General features: G+C 35.6%; 2 protein-coding genes across 4 annotated transcripts in view; both read right to left on the bottom strand.

Moving 5' to 3' along the window:
• The window catches only part of LOC311278303 (uncharacterized protein), an 18,036-nt gene extending 15,609 nt beyond the window's left edge, over positions 1–2,427 (bottom strand). For 2 of the 3 annotated variants that reach the window (XR_014625407.1, XR_014625408.1), the window contains exon 1: positions 2,278–2,419. The gene's annotated coding sequence lies outside the window, so the exon portion shown is untranslated. Of the gene's footprint in view, positions 1–2,277 lie in introns of all 3 variants that reach the window. The other variant, XM_084389049.1, reaches the window with a different exon arrangement.
• A 472-nt stretch (positions 2,428–2,899) lies between these two features.
• LOC311278200 (occludin) lies at positions 2,900–19,608 on the bottom strand. The gene is made up of 8 exons (XM_084388856.1): positions 19,274–19,608; positions 15,502–16,269; positions 13,744–13,905; positions 8,256–8,407; positions 5,928–6,146; positions 4,375–4,546; positions 4,250–4,291; positions 2,900–4,134 (listed from the first exon to the last, which is right to left on the bottom strand). Exons 2-8 carry the CDS (start codon positions 16,243–16,245, stop codon positions 4,036–4,038), a joined length of 1,590 nt encoding a protein of 529 aa, XP_084244982.1. The 5' UTR covers positions 16,246–16,269; positions 19,274–19,608; the 3' UTR covers positions 2,900–4,035.
• Positions 19,609–20,364: the final 756 nt, after the last annotated feature.

The following is a 20,364-nucleotide window of genomic DNA, read 5'->3' as shown; positions in this document are numbered from 1 at the left end:
AAATATTTCTTCATTGTATTGTGTCATAATATTTCTTTGTTTTAAAGTTGGCATGAAACAGAATTTGTGATAGTCTTTTCTTCCCTATTGTGACGTATATCAGCGTGAAACGACTTCTCAAACAATTGATTGGATGGTTGGATGTTTGTGGTTTGCTATTGGTTGCTCTCATGTGAGTGACAGGTTGATCCCGCCCTCATGCCACTAACCACGTCCGAGAAGAGAAGAGACGTCGCTGCAGGAGGGGAGGGGAAGGTATTTTAATTAAAGATTATGAGGCACATGAATAAATAAATAAATAAATTATGATTTACACAGATAAATCATTTAGAATAAATTATGGAAGCTTGTTCCCGCCACTAAATAAAACATTAAAAAGGTAAATGCGATTTTTATCTCACAATTGTGAGTTTAAATAACATTTTTTTTTTATTATTATTTATTGCTTCCATAATAAATAGTGCAATGTTCCATAAAAAAAAGAAAACGAAAAAAGAATTTTGATTTTATGGTGACTTTAAAATGTACCACTTACTGTTTATTTCCTGGTTTAAAATGTCAATGTTCAGACTTCTGGACATCACTGTAACATGCATTTTTCAGATTAACTGTATTTTAATTTTTTTGACAATAAGAATGAAGGAAGAATAAAACAGGTTTCCTATAAATTAAGAAGTTTGTACATTTACAAGATACACTGAGAAAAAAGCATGGACACTATTATGTTTCACGAATACAGTAACGTTTGTTGTTTTGGCACATTAAAGCAATGTCACACAGGAGAAACCACTTCAGCATACTCACATTTTTTTTATGATTAACTACCTGTCGAATTGACATGATAAATGGAGTTTAAAGTCTGTATATTTACATGGTGCACCGAGAAGCACTTACATCCTTAGGGAGCCAGTAACAACAACTCGGCCAGACTCTGATTCAATTTAATTAATGATCAGCTATACTCTGAACAATCATGTTCCTCTGGTGTGCAGTATGCACTTGTTTTATTTAGGCTCTAATTAACTTGCTTTCATTCATTTATGATAAATTATAACTGCTGACTAAGGCGAATGAACATGATTAATAAAGAAGCTGAACATTTACAGTACACGGTGCCCTAAAAAAATGCACTACATCAATCAGGGAACGTTCTCTGGAATTCACGCTCTGCTTCCGTAAACTGTAAACCCCGCCTACTTTGATTTGATTGGCCATCTCAATCATTTTGTCATTGACGAGCGCTGTTAGACTGCTGAAGCAGACCAGACTAAAAATTAACTTCTGAAACCTATTTGTCATTCTAACAACATACAGGGTGGTCCAATTTGGCCATTTCTAATTATTTAATTATTACAACAACAACTCAGAACACTCAAGAAACCACGTAGCAACACCCTAGTAACCACCTATAACACTCAAGAAACTGCCTGGCAACATTCTAACAACCACTTATGCACTTGTTTTTATCCTGGCAAAGAGTTGGCAGTGTCACACCACGTGTCAGGTCGGGAATAGCCAGATTAGAGGTCTTGACAGATTCGGACACACAAACCACGTGAACGAACACAAGGAGCCACACCACTGATCCTTTAAGCGAATTAAACCAGGAACCCTGCGTGTAATGTGAGTGTGAGAGTGTGGTGTTGGATGAAGGTTAAAAAGCTGCTGAAGGCAGACACTTTCATTGTCATTAAAAGGGAAATATCACTTATTTGCATTTTATTAATACAAATAAGTGTTCTTTTATATAATAATTATTATAATAATGTAGGTTACATTTTCTTTTAAGGTGTCGTAGTTACACTGTACTTACTTACTATTAATTAACTACGTGCACTTACTATAGAGTTAAGGTTAGGGTTAGTTACTTGTAATTATGCATGATTTACTGTTACTGCAATAAGTAGCCTACATGTAACTGTCACCTTACAATAACGTGTTACCATAATTTATTATAATTTTGTATTATTATAACCATTTTGGCATCTCATTCATCAACACGACCATGTATTTTTTTTCTAATCAGAGCATTTAGAAAACTAAATAATATAAAAACTAATTCTTTTCTTATGTTTACGCAGAATGTAGGTAGGCTAATCCTTAAAAAAAAAAAGAAAAAAAAAGCATAAAATAAATGAAGACGTCATAATTCTCTTCAAACTCAGAGAAGCGCAATGCAGATGCAGTCATAATTTTACGCAGGTTCTCGCATATAAAAATGCATTAAGAAGCACCGCTGCTAATGACAGAAGTTTTACTGAGATGAAAGTCACGTACCTTTCTGTGTAACCTTTCGAAATATCCTCAGAAAGTTTTTCTACACAAGCTCATTTCATGTTTGAGCATCCCGAATGGCCTCGCCTCAGCAGTCAGGATTGGAGTGTGTCGTGTCTCGTGGTGACCAATTGGCGCTCGCGTCTTTTTGGTACTTTAGCAAAAGCCTTTTGTCGCGGAGTGTTCATCGATCGTGTATTTCCGTAAAGTTTCCGAACGAACCCGAAGGACTCCTCGTATATTTTCGTAACATTACCGAACTAGGGCCTTGCTATTTAAAAGACATCCAGCAGAGGGCGCGGTTGTCTAGCATTTCTTATCCCATTTGCTCTTACACATTCGACGCATGTCCTAAATTGAAAAATGTACTTTATTTAATAAATACATACATAATCTTATGTGTGACATTGATATTCAATTAATCTTACACTTTTTAAATTACGTAAATAATTATTATATATTATAGTACCTTAAAAATGTAACCTCTACTACATTTCTACTTTGCTATTTATGTTATTTATTGCATATTTTCATATTGTTCTGCATTAATAAATGAAAACAAAACTTTACACTGTAAATAACCTGGCTGTAGCTTTAGTTATACTTTCAAAAACAGATCAAACTTAAAATTCAACATTTTATTGAAAATAGAAAGGACAACAAATATGTAGATAAACATAAATGCTGTTATGCACATGAGAAAAACAAAAAAAGCATTATCTCATTAACAGCTGAAAATGAATGCCCTATAAAGGTCACTTTTAAATCTTTTCAGTTTTCATACAAAAGGGTAAAAAAACAACATCGGAACAAAACTTATTTGATGTCTATAACAACATAAAATAAATGGAACTTCAATATTTGATCTTGCATAGATAGTTGATTAGTTAGAAATAAGCAGTTATTAATCGTTTCAAAAATAGTGTGAAAATCACAATAGCCCCAAATGAATCAAATGCATCATAAACATCTAAAGCTACATGAACAGAATTCTTGCATATTTGTACAAATTTGCATAGTGTACCACTGGCACTGTTTTTACTATCACTACTGAATTAAAAATTCCAGTTTCGCTTTGTGATTTAAAATTCCAAATATTATCTTCTTTCACAGAGGCAGTCAGTTGTTTAAAAAAAAAAAAAAGGAAAAGAGAATATTTTTAATGGTGTGCAAGTTTAAATATCTGCCACACCTCGGAAACGAGAACTTTCATGGTTTCTGACTTGAAAACAAGCAGTGACCCACAGTTACACATTGACAATTACAAGCATTCACAATAAAGCACACTTAACTCACCTACAGTCATACACAAGGAAACCGACTGCATTGATGTCAATGCAGGTGCAAATTACTCAGTCGGAAAGGATTGTCCAAAGTACATTTCTTTTGCAACAAACTCATGCACCGCTGTAATCAGCTGACCTTGAGGTTAGAACTCGCAACCACACCCAAATCACACACAAACAACAGAATGACAATATCTGAATGCTTTATGGCATTTTACAGGCTATATGAAATCAAGCAGATGTTTCCAGTGAAAGAACATGTTCCAGGAAATGGAAAGACTTTGAAAGGTCCTCGTTTCCAAGGCAACCATCTTTAGGACTCAGGTTAATCATAAGCACCGGGTGAAGCCAATGTTACAGCAGTTTAGGATTCGGGCAGCTTTGGTCACACAGTCATTTAAAGGCTTCGTCATGGCCGCCCATGATTAGTTAAATGCAAGAGGAGGAAAAAGGAGAGCATTGGTACTGTAGCTTATTACTGACCGCGGTCGTAGATCTTAACTATTCGTTTGATATGGAAAAGCTTGTGGCGCAGTTTGCGACATTGGTGCTTCTTGTTTTGATAATCTGGCATCTAAGCAGAGAGAATAAGGGAAAGAGCTCATATTAACATCAAAAAGCAGAGCATCTATTACTATGAATGCAAGTCACATGTTTAGTCATTCTTTAATTTTATGATCAAGACTCACCCGTTTTAGGTCTTTCAGACGATTATATTCCTCTGCTACAGCCTATAACGCGAGATAAAAAGGAAAGTCATGTATTTGAACAACAGGGAGTTGAACTTTTAATCTAAAATGTTTCAGTCACTCACTTCGTACTTGGACGTTCCCTCATCAAGTGTGTCCAGCTCTCTGCTGAGCTTGTTTAGCTGATCGCTGACGTCATCCATTTCGGCACACAGTTCCTTATAGGTCCTGAGGTCCGAGTCAAACTCTTTCTTATACTCGTGTCGCTGGGCATCAGACGTGATCTCTGGATACAGACTGATTGGGAATGAAACAGAAGGCAGTTAACATGGAAGTACACAGGAACATGGATGTTGTGATGTTACTTGCTGCCACTTATGGAGCATGTATATTCAGCTTTAATGCAAAAATGATAAAGGGGGTCAGTAGTTATTTAATGAACATTTGTCCAAAGAAATGGATAAACAAATACACTTTTTTTTTTTTAACAACAATCCCTTTGGAGCGACCTAGAGTTAAGCATTTTGATCAAGGCAACAATGATGGTATTTAATGGATTAACTGCTGTGGAGTTTGAGCTGACAGCCTTTTATTTGCCACAACGCAGAAAAACACCCACCATTAACAGAGTAAAGGCACACACATTTACCCTTGCTCAGAGAAATTGTGCCATTTTGCTAATGTATCACCATTCGCCAAAATTTCACTAATGTAAAATACTACCATTCACCAAAATTTGGCTAATGTGGAATACGACCATTCACTGAAATGTTGCTTTTGTACAATTCTACTATTTGACAAGATTTTGCTAAAGTGAAATATCAACGTTCAAAGAAATAATACCATTCGCTGAAATTTCGCTTTTGTAAAATTCCACCAATCACAGACATTTTGCCAATGTAAAATCTCACCATTTGCCAAATTCGCTACTCTGAAATTCTGCTTTCGCCAAAATTTCCCTTTTATAAAATCCCACTATTTGCCGTAATTTAGCTAATGCGACATATTTCGCAGAAATTTAGCTAAAGTGAAATACCACCATTGGCAGAAATGTTGCAAATATGAAATATCAGTATTTGCTGAAATTGCGCAAATTTACTCTCTGAGTAATGTGGCCACCTAAACTTTCAACTCAATATTCTTCATTTGTGAAAAAAAAAGAAAAAAAGAAGCAAGCTATTGAGAAAATATGGCTAAAATTAGCCATAATGCAGTGAATACAAAAGTATTTTATATTGGGTAACACTTATTTATTAACATGAACTAACAATGAAAATAGTTTCTACTTCTACATTTAGTAATCTTAGTTCTTGTTAATCTCAACATTCACCAATACATTTTTTTAAGATTAAAAGTTGCATCTGTTAACATCAGTGAACTAAAATGAACATTAAACTTACATTAACAAATGTCAATAAATGCTGTTCAATGTAAAATGCTAAGAGATTTTCCTTTCATAGTCCAACATGGTCTGTTTTTTTTTTTTTAACTCATCAGAGCAAACCAAACAACACATGTAAACATGCACAAGTTTGCAACAGCCTTTGACCCTAAAACCCTAAATTAGTCTATTATGTTAGCATGTGGACACGCGTGGCAGAGTTGATTCTCTCCTAAAAACTTCATTGCGGTGTCCAGGGAATGCATTACTAAAACTGAGCCTACAACAACTCCTCACCGTGCCCATAGATCCTCATCAAAATCGTTGGCCGTCTCTCCTCCCGTCGTGTACTCAGTCTCGTACTGGGACTCGTCCAGCTCAGGGTTCCTCCTGCGTCTCTTGCCCCTGGAGGCGGGCGGTTTGCGGATGGTGTCGGTCTGGTCGGAGGGGCTGGAGCTCACTTCTCCTGACGGGGATGTAGAGTGAGATGGGTGGCTGAAAGAGCGCTCAGGGTAACTGTGGGAGGAAAAAAACAACGTTACTACTGTATCCGAACAGAGAATCAAGGCAAGAATCAAAATATTCTTCAGAATACTGTATGACAATCTGAAAAAAGGGGGTTTAAAACTGTGTAGTTATGAGGAAATAATTGAACTGAATGAGGAAAAACATATCAGAAACAAGATTAATGAGAAAGATTCATAAACAAAATATAGGCTATACACATATTTAGGCTATTATACCCTGTTTTTAAATTGAGCATTAACAGAAACCTGTTGGCAATATTGTAGTAAAATATTATTTGCTCAATTTATAAGTATTTAAAATATTGAGGAATTCTTTAAATGGCCTCATAAATTGGTGTTCGTGAGGACATTTTAGAAAATATGGCCCTCACAAGTATAGCCAAACCAGGATTTAGCGAAAAAGCTTTTATTATTGTACCTCAATGTGATTTTTTTTTGCTTGTTTTCCAATAAATGTTGACTATTTAAAGAGCCAATCATCTTTTACAGAGACATTGTCTGTTTGTTAAATCTTAACAGGGACTGTCTATAGAAAAAGGATATGAATTCATTCATTTATATTGAATCAATACCATCAAAGCTCATAGAGCCACGCAGAGAAAGACAGAGGCACACATGGAGGGAGAGACTTAATTTAAAAACAAATTATAATGAAAGAACATCTGATTAAAAAAATGCAGCTAGTTTGATCTCAGGCCAAGACACGTCAAATCTGGTGTAATCTAACCTGACTTCATGAAACTAATGGCCCAGACCATTAGCCAGACTAATGGAGCAGATAACTAATTTAAAAGCACAATAGCACTGCTGACCTAACTTCATCTAGCAAAGGTCACAAAAAAAGTCAAAAAAAAAAAATACCACAGCACAGGCTAGTTTTAATCGGTAGTAACTGTACACTATCGTTCCAAAGTTTGGGCTCTTGAGCAGCAAATCAGCATATTAGAATGATTTCTGAAGGATCACGTGACACTGAAGACTGGAGTAATGATGCTGAAAATTCAGCTAAATTCTAATAACATTATCTTATCTAATAAATTGAGCCCCGGTGACCATGAGACTTGTTTAAAAAAAAATATATATTTTTTTTTAAAACCCACACATTTGATCAGTAGTGTATGAAAAACTGGGATGCAATTTCAAATGACTTTAACCTTTAAACAGGCAAGAGTGGAAAATGATCAGCAAATATATCATTTCATGTCACTTTTTCATATCATCTGGACTTTTTGAAATGTTTGACATAGTTTGGATTTTATGAGATGTATCTCCCAGGATATCTTGCCCTATTAGGGTATAAAAAAGTAAAAATCTATGATTTATTTGATGCAAAAAAATATGTAATATGCTAAATATACTGCATGTATGACATGTCTAAGAATCCTAAAATTACGGTATACACATTTCTTGTATGTTTAGTATATAATGTAATTGATGACGCAACATATAATTTTCGAAGTAATCCTGAAGACATCATCTACCATGTCCGAGAGAAAAGAAGATAGAAAAGAGGAGAGCAGTCAAGAGGAAAGACAGCTTGTAGGATAAGTGTGCCGAGTAAAGTGTGAGTGCCAAGCAGCATGCAGGTGTTGCCTTGAGAACCAGACCAAAAAAAGTTATGTGCACCCCTGGCAATAATACAATTACCTGTACAGGGGGCCGAGTTTATCATGAGACACCACTCATTGTCAATACTGTGGATAATTCACAATTAATATTAGCAGTTGTTTTGCATTTTTTGCTTAAGAAAGATTAATATATGCCTATTTTCTACAAAGTCAGAATGTCCAGAACTATGGGCGAGCGTGTTGGCTTAAGGTCAAATTGATAAAACGAGAAATGATATGAAGCAATTCATGTGAGCCACATGCTCCAAACAAACTATAAAAATTATAACAGGACTGGATGAAAGATTCTTTCTCATGCCTCCTCCAAGAGAATAAATAGTATGTATCCTGTGGTACACATTGCCTGTTTAAGGGTTAAGCAATAAAGTTAGCGGCACAATTTCCTTAGCAAGGTCATGCAATATTGCCTGTTTACATGGAGCTCAGCATTAAATTCTCCAGCTAGGCCAGGGCCGGCCCGGATCACTCACCCGATAATATTGTGGGTCTCAGAGCTAAAGACGCTGCCAGTCTTTAGGGGGATGGAGCCGACACTGGGGGCAGAAACCAGAACAGGAGCCATCTTCTCTGAAAACACAATGGACGCCTCCTGCACGCTCTGTCCATCCTGTACACGGTTGACCTGAAAAAGGAACAAACTTCCTGTTTAGTACAAAGTCTACAAACTTAGATACATTTATGAACAGAGAGTCTGACGTGCGTAAAACCAGGAAGCGACATTTTTTTCAGATAATGACAGGGAAAAGGTCAGTGTTTTTCAACATTAAGATTGTTAAGATTAACATGACTATTTCTACATAAAAGGTCATTTAGCAGATGCTCTTATCCAAAGTGGCTAAATAAAATAAATAAAGATCAGTTTTAGGAGATGAATTCAGAAGTATTCAGTGTCACATGATCCTTCAGAAATCATTCTAATATGCTGATTTCGTATTATTATCAATGTTGAAAACAGGTGTGCTGCTTAATATTTTTGTGGAAAACGATGCATTTTTTTTTTTTTGATTCTTTGATGTATAAAGTTCAAAAGAAAAGCATTTGAAATAGAAATCTTTTGTAACAATGTCTTTACTGTCACTTTTGATCAATTTAATGCGTCTTTTCTGTTAAAAATCTGTATGGAAAAGTTACTTAAAATAAATAAATAAAGATCAGTTTTATTTGTATAAGCGTATGCCTACCTATAATGATGTTATGTATATTGCTATAGTGTAAAACTCAATTATTAAATCATAAATCTGTCTTGAATGCAGTTTTTTAAAACTGATTCCTGTGCAAAACATTATACAAACACAGAAACCATTTTGGTCGGATCCATTGTTTAGACTTTATTTTCCTTCTGCTAACGTACAGGAAAGTCCGCAGCGAATAAGAAGCAAAAGTGCTTCCTGTTTAAGTTTGATTTCAGAGGATGTTCTCGACATGTGCGTTTTGTGACAAACACACAATGCCAATAGGTATGACTTCTGGTACAATATGAGTGTCAAAAAAAAGTCCTTATTTATAATATTTGCTTCTAAAATACAAAGGCGTAAAAAGGAGTGAATATAAGGAAAAACTTTTCAGAGCAGTACACTGCTATAACAATGAAAGCAGGTGTATGTGTCGGAGGGATTGTTTGTCTTGTTCTGGAGAGGTTGTATGTGAATGTATGTTTGTGTGTGTTCGGAGGGAGGACACAGCAGGAAAGAGGGTGGAGGAGCGTTTCCTTGCAGCTGGGGAGAATGGGAAAAGCCACTGTATAGAAGAGCCCAAGTCATCCAGGAATTCCAACAATGCTTTCCCTGCATGAGCTGCTGCAACCACTGATCCGTGATCACGCTACATAAGCAGGGAAAGAATGCTTGAGAAAAAAAGAGGGTCGTTTCATGCTCGTGACCTCCTTTCGCACCAGAAAAAAAGTGAAGGAGAGATAGAAAGGCAAGGAGAGAAAGGTATTCAAAGGGAGTGTGTGGAACGCTGTCAGATCTGATAGATCTACTGAAAGCACCAGGGCAGAGAGAGAGGGAGACCAGTCTCATGATGGTAGTAATTATGTTTCCAATGGACTTGGAACGGAGCCTCTGCTAGCAGGTACAGGTTCATTAACAACCTGCAGACTGGACGAAAGATTTATTGCTTAGAAGTTGCTCATTTATAGCTCAGGAGGATTTTCAGTTATAGCGCGTAGCAACTTTGTCTTAGACATTTCTCCTAAAATTCAAACAATAATAAGAAAAATAGAAACAAATGAGGCCATTTTAGCCTGCGTTAAGAGTATAGAGCTTTAGAATTATGGATGGTTTTGGAAATGTAATGAGAAAAGTTTAAATTCATACTGAGATCTCAGACTTTTTATTGCAGACTTTGGTATCTTGGTAAATCTGAGCAGTGAGCACAGTGTGATCTCTTCTGAAATGCTAAAGGAGGCACATTTTTCTAGGGTCTCGAGAGACAATCTGAGGAGCCATTAGCTCTCCATTTAATCTGTCAAGGAAAAACAATTAAAGATGCCACATTACGCCCTTTTGGGGTCTCCTAGAAAAGGTTTTCATGCTTAAAGGGATACTCCACTTTTTTTTGGAAATAGACTCATTTTACAACTCCCCCAGAGTTAAACAGTTGAGTTTTACCGTTTTCGAATCCATTCAGCCGATCTCCGGGTCTGGCAGTACCACTTTTAGCATAGCTTAGCATAGATCATTGAATCGGACAGGACCATTAGCATCTCTCTCAAAAAAATTACCAAAGAGTTTCGATATTTTTCCTATTTAAAACTTGACTCTTCTGTGTACTAAGACCGGCGGAAAATGTAAAGTTGCGATTTTCTAGGCTGATATGGCTAGGAACTATACTCTCATTCTTGCGTAATAATCAGGAAACGTTGCTGCCGTACCATGAGTGCAGTAGGCGTAATGATATGACGCAGCACCTGAAAATAGGTCTAATAGGTTAGACACACTTAGTCCCGGTCACGTTGGAAGTTACAGAGCTGGGGACTATTTTCAGGCGCTGCGTCATATCATTACGCCTGCTGCACTCATGGTACGGCAGCAACGTTTCTTGATTATTACGCAGGAATGAGAGTATAGTTCCTAGCCATATCAGCCTAGAAAATCGCAACTTTTCATTTTCCGTCGGTCTTAGTACACGATGTAACTACAGAAGAGTCAAGTTTTAAATAGGAAAAATATCTAAACTCTTTGGTCATTTTTTTGAGAGAGATGCTAATGGTCTTGTCCGATTCAATGATCTATGCTAAGCTATGCTATAAGTGGTACTGCCAGACCCGGAGTTCGGCTGAATGGATTCGAAAACTGCAAAACTCAACTGTTTAACTCTGGGGGAGTTGTAAAATGAGCCTATTTCCAAAAAAAGTGAGTATCCCTTTAAATGTTATATTTGACGTTGCTTCATCTGGGCTGTGTTTGTCAAAAGCATCATGAGCCAAGTTGATCGAAGGGTGACAAAGATTCTACTATCTACTTAGGGTATGTTTACACAACAACGATGTACTAAAAGCGAAGAGTTTTTTTTTTTTCGTTTTCAGCAAAGGATGACAAGGTTGTCAAAACAATCCCTTTTCACACAAATCAGCGAAAACGACTAAATCCCCTGTATTATTCATGCCAGGCCAGTAGTTGGCGATGTCACTTTGTAAAGAAACACTACACACCTATAGACTGAACACGTGATGCGCATGACGTCACCGCTTTCATACATTTGCGTTTTACACGAAGACAATAACGATCGGAATCGTTATCAAAAACTTGCACTTTGAATGTCGTTTTCAAAATTGTGCATTTTCAGGCCCCCAAAACGCTGTTGTTGTGAACGCCCATAATGCATTAAAAGTTTTCCGTTTTTAGTTGAAAACAGTGTTGTGTAAATGTACCCTTAAGCTTACAATGCTTTTGGGTAATGCATCCCTGTTTATTTCCTGTCTCTATGAAAACCTGACTTTCGGAAAGCACATTGTGCTCTGATTGGTCGGCTGGACCAGTGTGTTGTGATTGGTCAACCGCTTCGAATGTTTTTCTGAAATGTTCCGCCCCTTGGCCCTTGCCATAACTGTGAGTTTCGGCACACCACTATCGCAACTCAACCTGTGCATGCCTTAGATGGGAATTATTTAATTGAGGAATATTGTGATGTGTACGTTCCCGGAAGAAAACTCAAGACTGCAATCGAGGTGTTTCAGGGAGTTCAGACACAGTGCTTACTGATGTAGAGAATAACTCCCTTAGGAGTGACATTGTGCTTTGTAACGTTGCAGACATTCTTCAAACAGCAACATTATACACTAAAGAAAGATGAAAATGTAAGAAAGCATAATAGGTCCTTTTTAAGATCTCATTTGTTATTTTTCTTCGCTATGATGATATTTAATTTGATAACAATTAAATTAAAGTAAAATAACCTTATTTAATAACCTTTATTGCTTGAATTGCTCCTCTTTTTCAAGAGTCACAATGAGTAATGCAATGCTAACGTGTGATGCACACATAACAAAACATGACTCATGTTATTTTACACAACACAAAATGTACTGTATCACTGAAACACTGTTCTGTAACACAAATAAAATCGTAGATACAAAGCAAACATACGTTACTATTGTCACGTGTCAATTCATGTTTGGGAGTTTCAGTTTGTGTTTTGACTGGTTCCTGTTTTCCTTTGTCCTTTTCCCACCTTTGTTTCTACGGTTACTTTCATTATGAGTTAATTTGTCCCAGCTGTGTATGATTAGTTATCTCGTTTCTGCTTGCTATTTAATATGCACCCCTTCTTTCAGTCTTTGTCCGATCTCCGTTGCGTGTATGTGTGTTTCCCCTGCCTGTCAGCTTGCTCCAGATCACTATTATTAAAGTTTGAGTTTGTATCTATAATCAGAGTCTTCAGTCTGTTACTGAGGAAACCACAGTGTGACAACTATATTCTGGCTAGTATGATATATTTTGCTATTTTTAAAATAATCAGCATTAGATGATAACAAGTCTCGCATAGCTGAATAACAGTTTTGTTAGTTACAGGACTTACAATGTAAACGAGTATTCATCCAATTTCAGAAATCTTTGACAGAAAAAAATGGCAAAAATATGTACATGAATAAATCTGTTTTTGTTAAGTTTTAGCTACTTTACATCTATGATTTTTTATCCATTTTAAATATTACAAATATGTTTGCAATCTAGATAGATTGCATTTACCCAAAATGTATTTTAAGATTGTAAATGTATGTTCCTGCTACTCCTTGAAGTATATTTTGGAATGTATTTTGGAATTTCAAGGTTTAAACGAAATATATTTTTAATTTGAAACGGCCACACTCTTTAAATATCTCAAACAATATTGGCCATTAAAAATACTTCTAATAAATATGTGTATACTTCAACATTTCATTTATTCAATGAATTGCAAACAAATATGCTAATTCAAGTATGCTTCCAAACCGTCTGGGTATTACAACTTTTTAACAGTTCACAGTCCCAAGAAGTTAAAAGCTACTCGACTCTTTCAGTTTGGTTAATGATCAATCACAGCGAAACTAGGCTGGCCGTTAACAAACAGACCGTATCAGCGATTCATTCAACCTCGTGACTGAATTATCACCAGTGTCGCACAGGCCACTGAAACTATTAAAGGTGTTTTGAAGCCTTTAAACCACTCCCATACCTAAACAAAAGGTCTTGATTGACTATCACAAACAATTTAGCAGAATTAAACCGCTTGTCCTATGTATGGTCACAGGGATGCTGGAGCCTTTAACTTGCATATTGAAATGTATTGGATACTGTTTGCTTTAAGTTTAGAGACTAGCAATAAGCCTGACACTAGCCTTTCATTTTCATCAGCTTAGGCAAGACACTTCATGCCACTTTGATCTGGGTGTGCCATTTAATTAGTGACCATGTGATTCTTCGTTCATGCAGCACGTCTCAGCCTAGAAGACTAAGTGGTAATATGGAAACTCACCCAATCCTCCACATCTCTGCCCTCGGTTCCTCCCATCAGTGGTCGGTCCCAGTAGATGTTTGGCTTCCCGTAGTGCCAGATTTTACTTCTGGTTCTATAGGAGAAGAAGGCTGCCACAGCCAGTGCCACCACAACCATGAACCCACAAACCATTGCAACTGCCTGAGAAAGATGAAATTGTATCGTTAAGTCCAATGCATACAGAAATGTTTTTTATCATACTAAGCTAAAATAATGGTAACACTTTACAATAATGTTTCATTTGTTAACATAAGTCAATGCATTAACTAACATGAACTAACCATGAGCAATACATTTGTTACTGAATTTGTTCATCTTTGTTAACGTTAGTTAATAAAAATACAGTTGATCATTGTTTGTTCATGTTAGTTCACAGTGCATTAGCTAATGTTAAAATACAACTTTTGATTTTAATAATGTTATTAGTAAATGTTGAAATTAACTTTAACAAAGATTAATACATTCTGTAGAAGTGCTGTTCATTATTAGTTCATGTTAACTAATGTTAACTAATGAAACCTTATTGTAAAGTGTTATCATAATAATTTAGTATACTACAAGTATTATCTTTATAATCATCTCCCTCTTATAATTAAATATTCTATATTAAAATAATAGTTCTGGGTTATTAACAACTACATATTATACACAATTATTGAATAAATTGAATATCGCTGAATAAATTAGTTTCTTAGCTTGCAAAAATGAACAGAAATAGTGTTTACAGTAATGCACTCACAATAGAAGCCCAATTAATATTTTTAAAGCATTTGGATTTTCCATTAAAATGTACATTTTATTTATTTGAGGTATCAAAATAGTTGTTTTGAGGAAAGACTACTTTTATTTATGGTTATATACTTGCAAAATACACTGAAAAAATTTGCTTAAATTAAACAACAAAATGAATTGAATCTATTTACTCTATATAAATCTATTTATTTATTTAATTAATTCTATCTATTCCATTTTGTATCATTAAAGGATAGTTCACAAAAAAAAAAAAAAAATGTCATCAATTACTCACCAATGTCATTCCAAATCCATTATACTTTCATTTCGCAAACAATTAAGCAAGTTTGATCTTCCATTTACCATATTTGATGTGCTCTATGTATGTGCGTTGATCAATGTTTATATGTGAATAAAAGCCTAAATTAACTTCTCATCATATAAAGTGATCGTATCTCTTGGATTAACTTGGATTAAAGTGCTCGAAATATGGATTTCTTTCGTCAGAGACAGATTTGTTCACATGGACTTTCAAATCTGGCAGGTTTCATTAAAAATATCTTCATTTCTGTTTTGAAGATGAACGAAAGGCTTATGGGTTTGGAACGACATGAGGGTGAGTGAATGATAACAGATATACTATTTAACATCACTAAATCAACCTAAATAGACTGAGAAAAAAAAAAAAAACGTAGATGCACTTTTCACAAATTGCAAGGAAATTTCACAATTAATTACAAAGAATCGGCAAGTAGCATTGAAGTAGAAAGACTGAAACTTCGAAGTGTGAAAAAGATTTTTTTTTTTAGTGTACTACAGATTGCACTTCAAAATGCAATGTTAGGGTTTGATCAGGCTTCCATTGTAGGTGTACATGCACTTCCTGTCAGATTTTACACAATAAGAGACAAGTTATGGTCTTTTGTAATCCTTTGAATGTAGACTATAAAGAAAACACAACTTAAATAAAGACATTTCCAAACATCCTGTAACTGTAAATGGTACCTCCTGAGGGTCCACGTAGCAGTAGTGGTACAAGTACTGGTTATAGACAGGAAAGCCGGCCCCCATTCCTGTCACACTGCTTCCGTAGAGGTTCTGACACATCATAATCATGGGGTTGTAGTACGAGCTGGTGGAGCTTTGGGCCATTGGGTTCACTCCTACAATGTACACAATGTTTATAATGCCCTGAATCACTGCCATTATGGAACTGACAATAAGAACCACCAGATAGAACTTCCTGCTGCGGAACGTGTTCGTTTTGGAGAAGCTGGCTGCAAAGAATCCCAAAGCGATGATGAAGTTTATGGCAGCGACGGCGATCATGCTGGTCTTTGCCGAGTAAGGGGTCGGGTAAGAATTGTAGCTTCCGTAACCATATCCACCACTTCCATATCCACCACTTCCATATCCGTAGCTTCCGTATCCGTACCCACCTCCATATCCAGAATATCCAGATCCGTAACCTAATCCGTACTGCATGTCCCAAACCAGAGTCGAGGCCACGCAGGCGAAGATTCCTAGACAGAGGATTATAACCGTCCCTATCATAATCTTTACAATTCCCGGAGGAGAGAACCACTTGTAGAAATGCTGTGGTACCTCCTCGCCAATATAGTAGGATCCTGGGGGTGGAGGGTAGGGATCAAATTCACTCCGTGGGTCATGGAAGCTACCCGGTGGTCCAAAGCCATTGGAAGGAGGAGTGTACATCGGGGGACTATCGTAGGGTTGTTTCTCAAACATCTCTCAATGATGACCAATGACTTGCTAAAAGAAGCAATTGAATGTGTCAATATGAATAGCATCACTCAGGTATTGCAAGCAAACAGATTTTCAGATTTTCTGTTTGCTTGCAGAAATCATTGATTAAATTAATATTAGGTTATTCATTTACTGTTTAAGACAATAAAGAAGACAAAAAAACACCATAAAAGGCCCAATTCAAACAATACACTATATTCCAGTCTAAGGCATACAATAGCTTTGTGTAAAGAACAGATTGAAATTTAAGTAATTATTAACTGAAAAGAATCCATGGAAACTCCTTAAAAATGTAATAGAAAAAAAAAAAAAAAAAAAAAAAAAAAAATTATTATATCTGACAACTTTATAAATTATATGAAGTTACATTACACAAGAATGTATTAAAGTTTGGGGCCAGTATAATTTAAAAAATTTTTTTTTTTTTTTTTTTTTAATGCTCACCAAGGCTGCATTTATTTGACCAATAATACAGTAAAAATTGCAATATTATTAAATGTTATTACAATTTAAAATAACTGTTTTATATTTAAATATATATTAAAATGTAATTTATTCCTGTGATGCAAAGCTGAATTTTCAGCATCATTACTTCAGGGTCACATGATCCTTCAGAAATCATTCTGATATGCTGATTTGCTCAAGAAACATTTCTTGTTAAAACATTTGTGCTGTTCAGAAGTTCAAAAGAACAATTTATTTGACAAATGTTTTATAACATTGATCAAATTAATGCTGAATATAATTCTTATTATTTTTTGACAGAAATGACAGACATGGTCACTCTGGACAGTAATTATCCTATTGTGTACTCTGGAAAAAATGACAAATAACCGCATACAGGTTTGAAACAAAACGAGCGTGAGTAAACAATGACAGAATTATCATTTATAGGTGACCTGTCCCTTTAAATGTCTTTGGTCAGCACGTCGTCAGTGACATCAATTAATGGACAGGCCAAAATGACGTTACCCAAAACCACAAGCCGTGAAATCACTGTGCTGAAATAACTGTGCTGTTTATCAGTGTGAGGTAACAACAGAGAGTAGAGTGGAGACATCGGCACCAGGGATCAGAGTCTGTCCACACAAAGCCACTGTTTACAGGCCCGACCGTGGGAGATCAACTCAATCTCAACCATTGTCCAGCACTGACTTTGAAATGCACAGATTTCAATTCCTGCCAAATATCCCGTTTGTTTCATTTCAGATCATATGGTCTAGGGATGAGGTCACAAACGGGGCAAAACTAGACAAAACAGGACTTACAATATGTCTAATTCGGAGGTTATATTAGGCTACATTATGGTCAAATGTTAGTTGTAGTTTCATGTTACCATAGATAGATACATGTTTCTAATTAAATACAGCGCAATCTACTGTGAGATATTTTGCGTTCGAAAAAATACTCTTACTCAAATACTCAAGGTTTAATATAACAACAAATTCTTGCTATAGCCTACCTTTTGTTTTATTTGTAGATGTGATATGAAAGTCCTTGTATTGTTTTCTAAATGTATAATGCCTTATGTTATAAATTGTAATGTCATGATTTTACTGACTTCAATATAATATATTTATAATTTATTTAAATGGTTAGTTCACCCAAAATTGAAAGTTCTGTTGTTAATTACTCACCCTCATGTCGTTCCAAACCCGTAAGACTTTCGTTCATCTTCATCTTCGAAACACAAATGAAGATCTTTTTAATGAAATCTGAGGGATTTCTGTCCCTCCATTGACAGCTACGCAACTGACACGTTATAAAGTTCATAAAGAGGTTGTTAAACCATATGAATTGAGTGGTTTAGTCCACAATTTCTCAAGAGACTCGATCACTTTATAACATGAGCAGATTTTATATTTTTTTTAGAACATTTTGAAGCTTTGAAGTGTCAGTTGTGTAGCTGTCAATGAAGGGACAGAAATCTCTCAGATTTCATCAAAAAGATCTTCATTTGTGTTTCGAAGATGAACGAAAGTCTTACGGGTTTGGAACAACATGAGGGTGAGCAATTAATAACAGAACTTTCATTTTTGGGTAAACTACTCCTTTAAAAGTCTTCTGTCTTAGTATCTACTGTAGTGTGGAAAACAACAGAAGAATGCAAACAACACTTTCAGAACTTGGCAAAGGCCTAGATAAGCCATTTTGTTTGCCTGGTTACTATGTGTTCACCTACTACCCAGCCTCCCCCAACTTCTCTCCTTTGTTATAGCAAAAAGTCAAGGCTGCACTCTGTCTGCGCATGGTTACCATGGTAATAAAGGCCTGAGGTAAAAAAAGAGAGGTTTGGAAAGAAAAACACAAGAGCTTCAGTGTCTGAGAGGGGGTGCCTACGCAGGCACATACAGTTGTAAGGATCAGGTGTCCTCAAGAGAATCCTTTCTTATTTACCATCCCGGCACAGGTTTGATTTAATGATTCATTAATGGATCTTTTGAATGACCAACAACAGGTGAGAGGGTCAAAAAAAAAGTTTTTTTTTTTTAGGCTGAAACTGCGGTCTTAGCCTACATAAAAACTATAACAGTGCCATGGTAAAGTGATTGTATATATAACATAGTAAGTACATGGTAGTACAAGTTTTTTTTTTAAATACTACCACATGACATGGCCAAAAAACATGGTATTACTGTAGAATGATACTATGGTATAAAAGTGAAAAAACAACATGATACATGGGTAAAAAAAAGTATGGTATTACCATAATTTAATGCTCAAACGTAATAGTACCATAGTAACGTTATTTTTGAAGCAGATAATGATGTATGAACTCCAGACACACAAAAAGTGAGCAAAAATCACAAAACCTCTTATTGCTTCTCGTCGTGAAACTGCTGCATGTCTATAACACCCTACAATTAGTTTCATTTAATTGAGACAACAACAGTTTTATAATTGTATAAGAAGCTTTTATAAATAGCTAAATATTTATATTATATTTTAAAATCTAAACCATAAAGATAATTTATAAAATCTAAAATAAACAAAGAAAAACATTGTTTACCTTTTTGAATCTGTCTTCTGATGAAAATATATTTGTATTATTATCCCAGATTATTCTTCTTCGTCTTCAAATTCAGTTCTTAGCTGCTGTTGACGTCTATAATATAAAAAAAGGTTCAGCAGGTGAAAGGCAAGGTGTTGGTCGAGAGTTCTCCTCTCTCTCTCTCTCTCGGTTAAATCTCTCTGGTCCACCTGCGCCCGCATGCAGTGAAGCACATCTTTATTTGTCTCTCTGTGTCAGAGGTCTGATTGTTTGGACTCACCAGTCCTGAGCCCCCTGAAAAAGATGTGGGTGGAAATGCATGAACGGCTGTGAAAATAAACTTCCTTGAGAACAAGAAGTTTACTCGATATAATCTAGGGACGTGACAGTTAGCCAGTCCAGGTTTAATCCCATTGGACAAAAACCGCGAGGGCGGGTCATTCCTGTCATGAAGTATTTCAACATTTCCTCCTTATGGATTAAAACAACAACGACAACAACAATAAAAACACCCAGTTTATTTTTTAATTTCGAAATTATCTTAGTTTTATATTATCACAATTAAGTGAACAAAGTTTTTTTCTTCTTAGATAATTTCAATGTTCGAGCAGGTGTTGTATTTTCCCCCCACGTAGAAAAACTAACGCGAAAATTATAATTTTTTAAACAAATATTCCATTAGTTTGTTTCTTTCTTTCTTTTTATTTATTTTTGTATGTTTGTTCCACTACCTTCCGAGAAGTGATATCATTTGTTGAGCGAAAGCAAGTGCAAAACATCACAAAGAAAAAAAAAAAAACATCAATAAGTAGGCCTATGATTTAATAAAAGAATCATGTACACATTATGTCACGTCTGATAAAATTATAGAAACTGGTATGATATTATCAACAATTCAAAAGTTAACTATAAAAATGTACTTCAAACTGACAGTCCAATGGCTAAGATAATTCACTGCTGTTTATTTCCATCCCGTTCGACGCCATTCTGTTAATTTTCTTTGACATTATGTAAATAATCAGGTTATATATAAGTTAACTATTAAAGCTCCAAGTGTTGGTGGTTGATGTTGAGAAGTATGTTTACATGAGCGTATAGTTTAGTTTTCA

This window comes from Rutilus rutilus (genome assembly GCF_951802725.1).
Source record: "Rutilus rutilus genome assembly, chromosome: 19".
Taxonomy (NCBI): domain Eukaryota; kingdom Metazoa; phylum Chordata; class Actinopteri; order Cypriniformes; family Leuciscidae; genus Rutilus; species Rutilus rutilus.
This window is presented reverse-complemented; position numbering and strand designations above follow the sequence as displayed.

Bases quoted from the DNA above. Each gene is read 5' to 3' on its own strand.
- LOC311278200 (XM_084388856.1), bottom strand. From the start codon at position 16,245: ATGTTTGAGAAACAACCCTACGATAGTCCCCCGATGTACACTCCTCCT. The intron at 8,408-13,743 runs GTGAGTTTCCAT...TTCCTTTTTCAG, and splicing joins GCAGAGATGTGGAGGATTGG to GTCAACCGTGTACAGGATGG. The intron at 4,135-4,249 runs GTGAGTCTTGAT...CTCTCTGCTTAG, and splicing joins GTCTGAAAGACCTAAAACGG to ATGCCAGATTATCAAAACAA.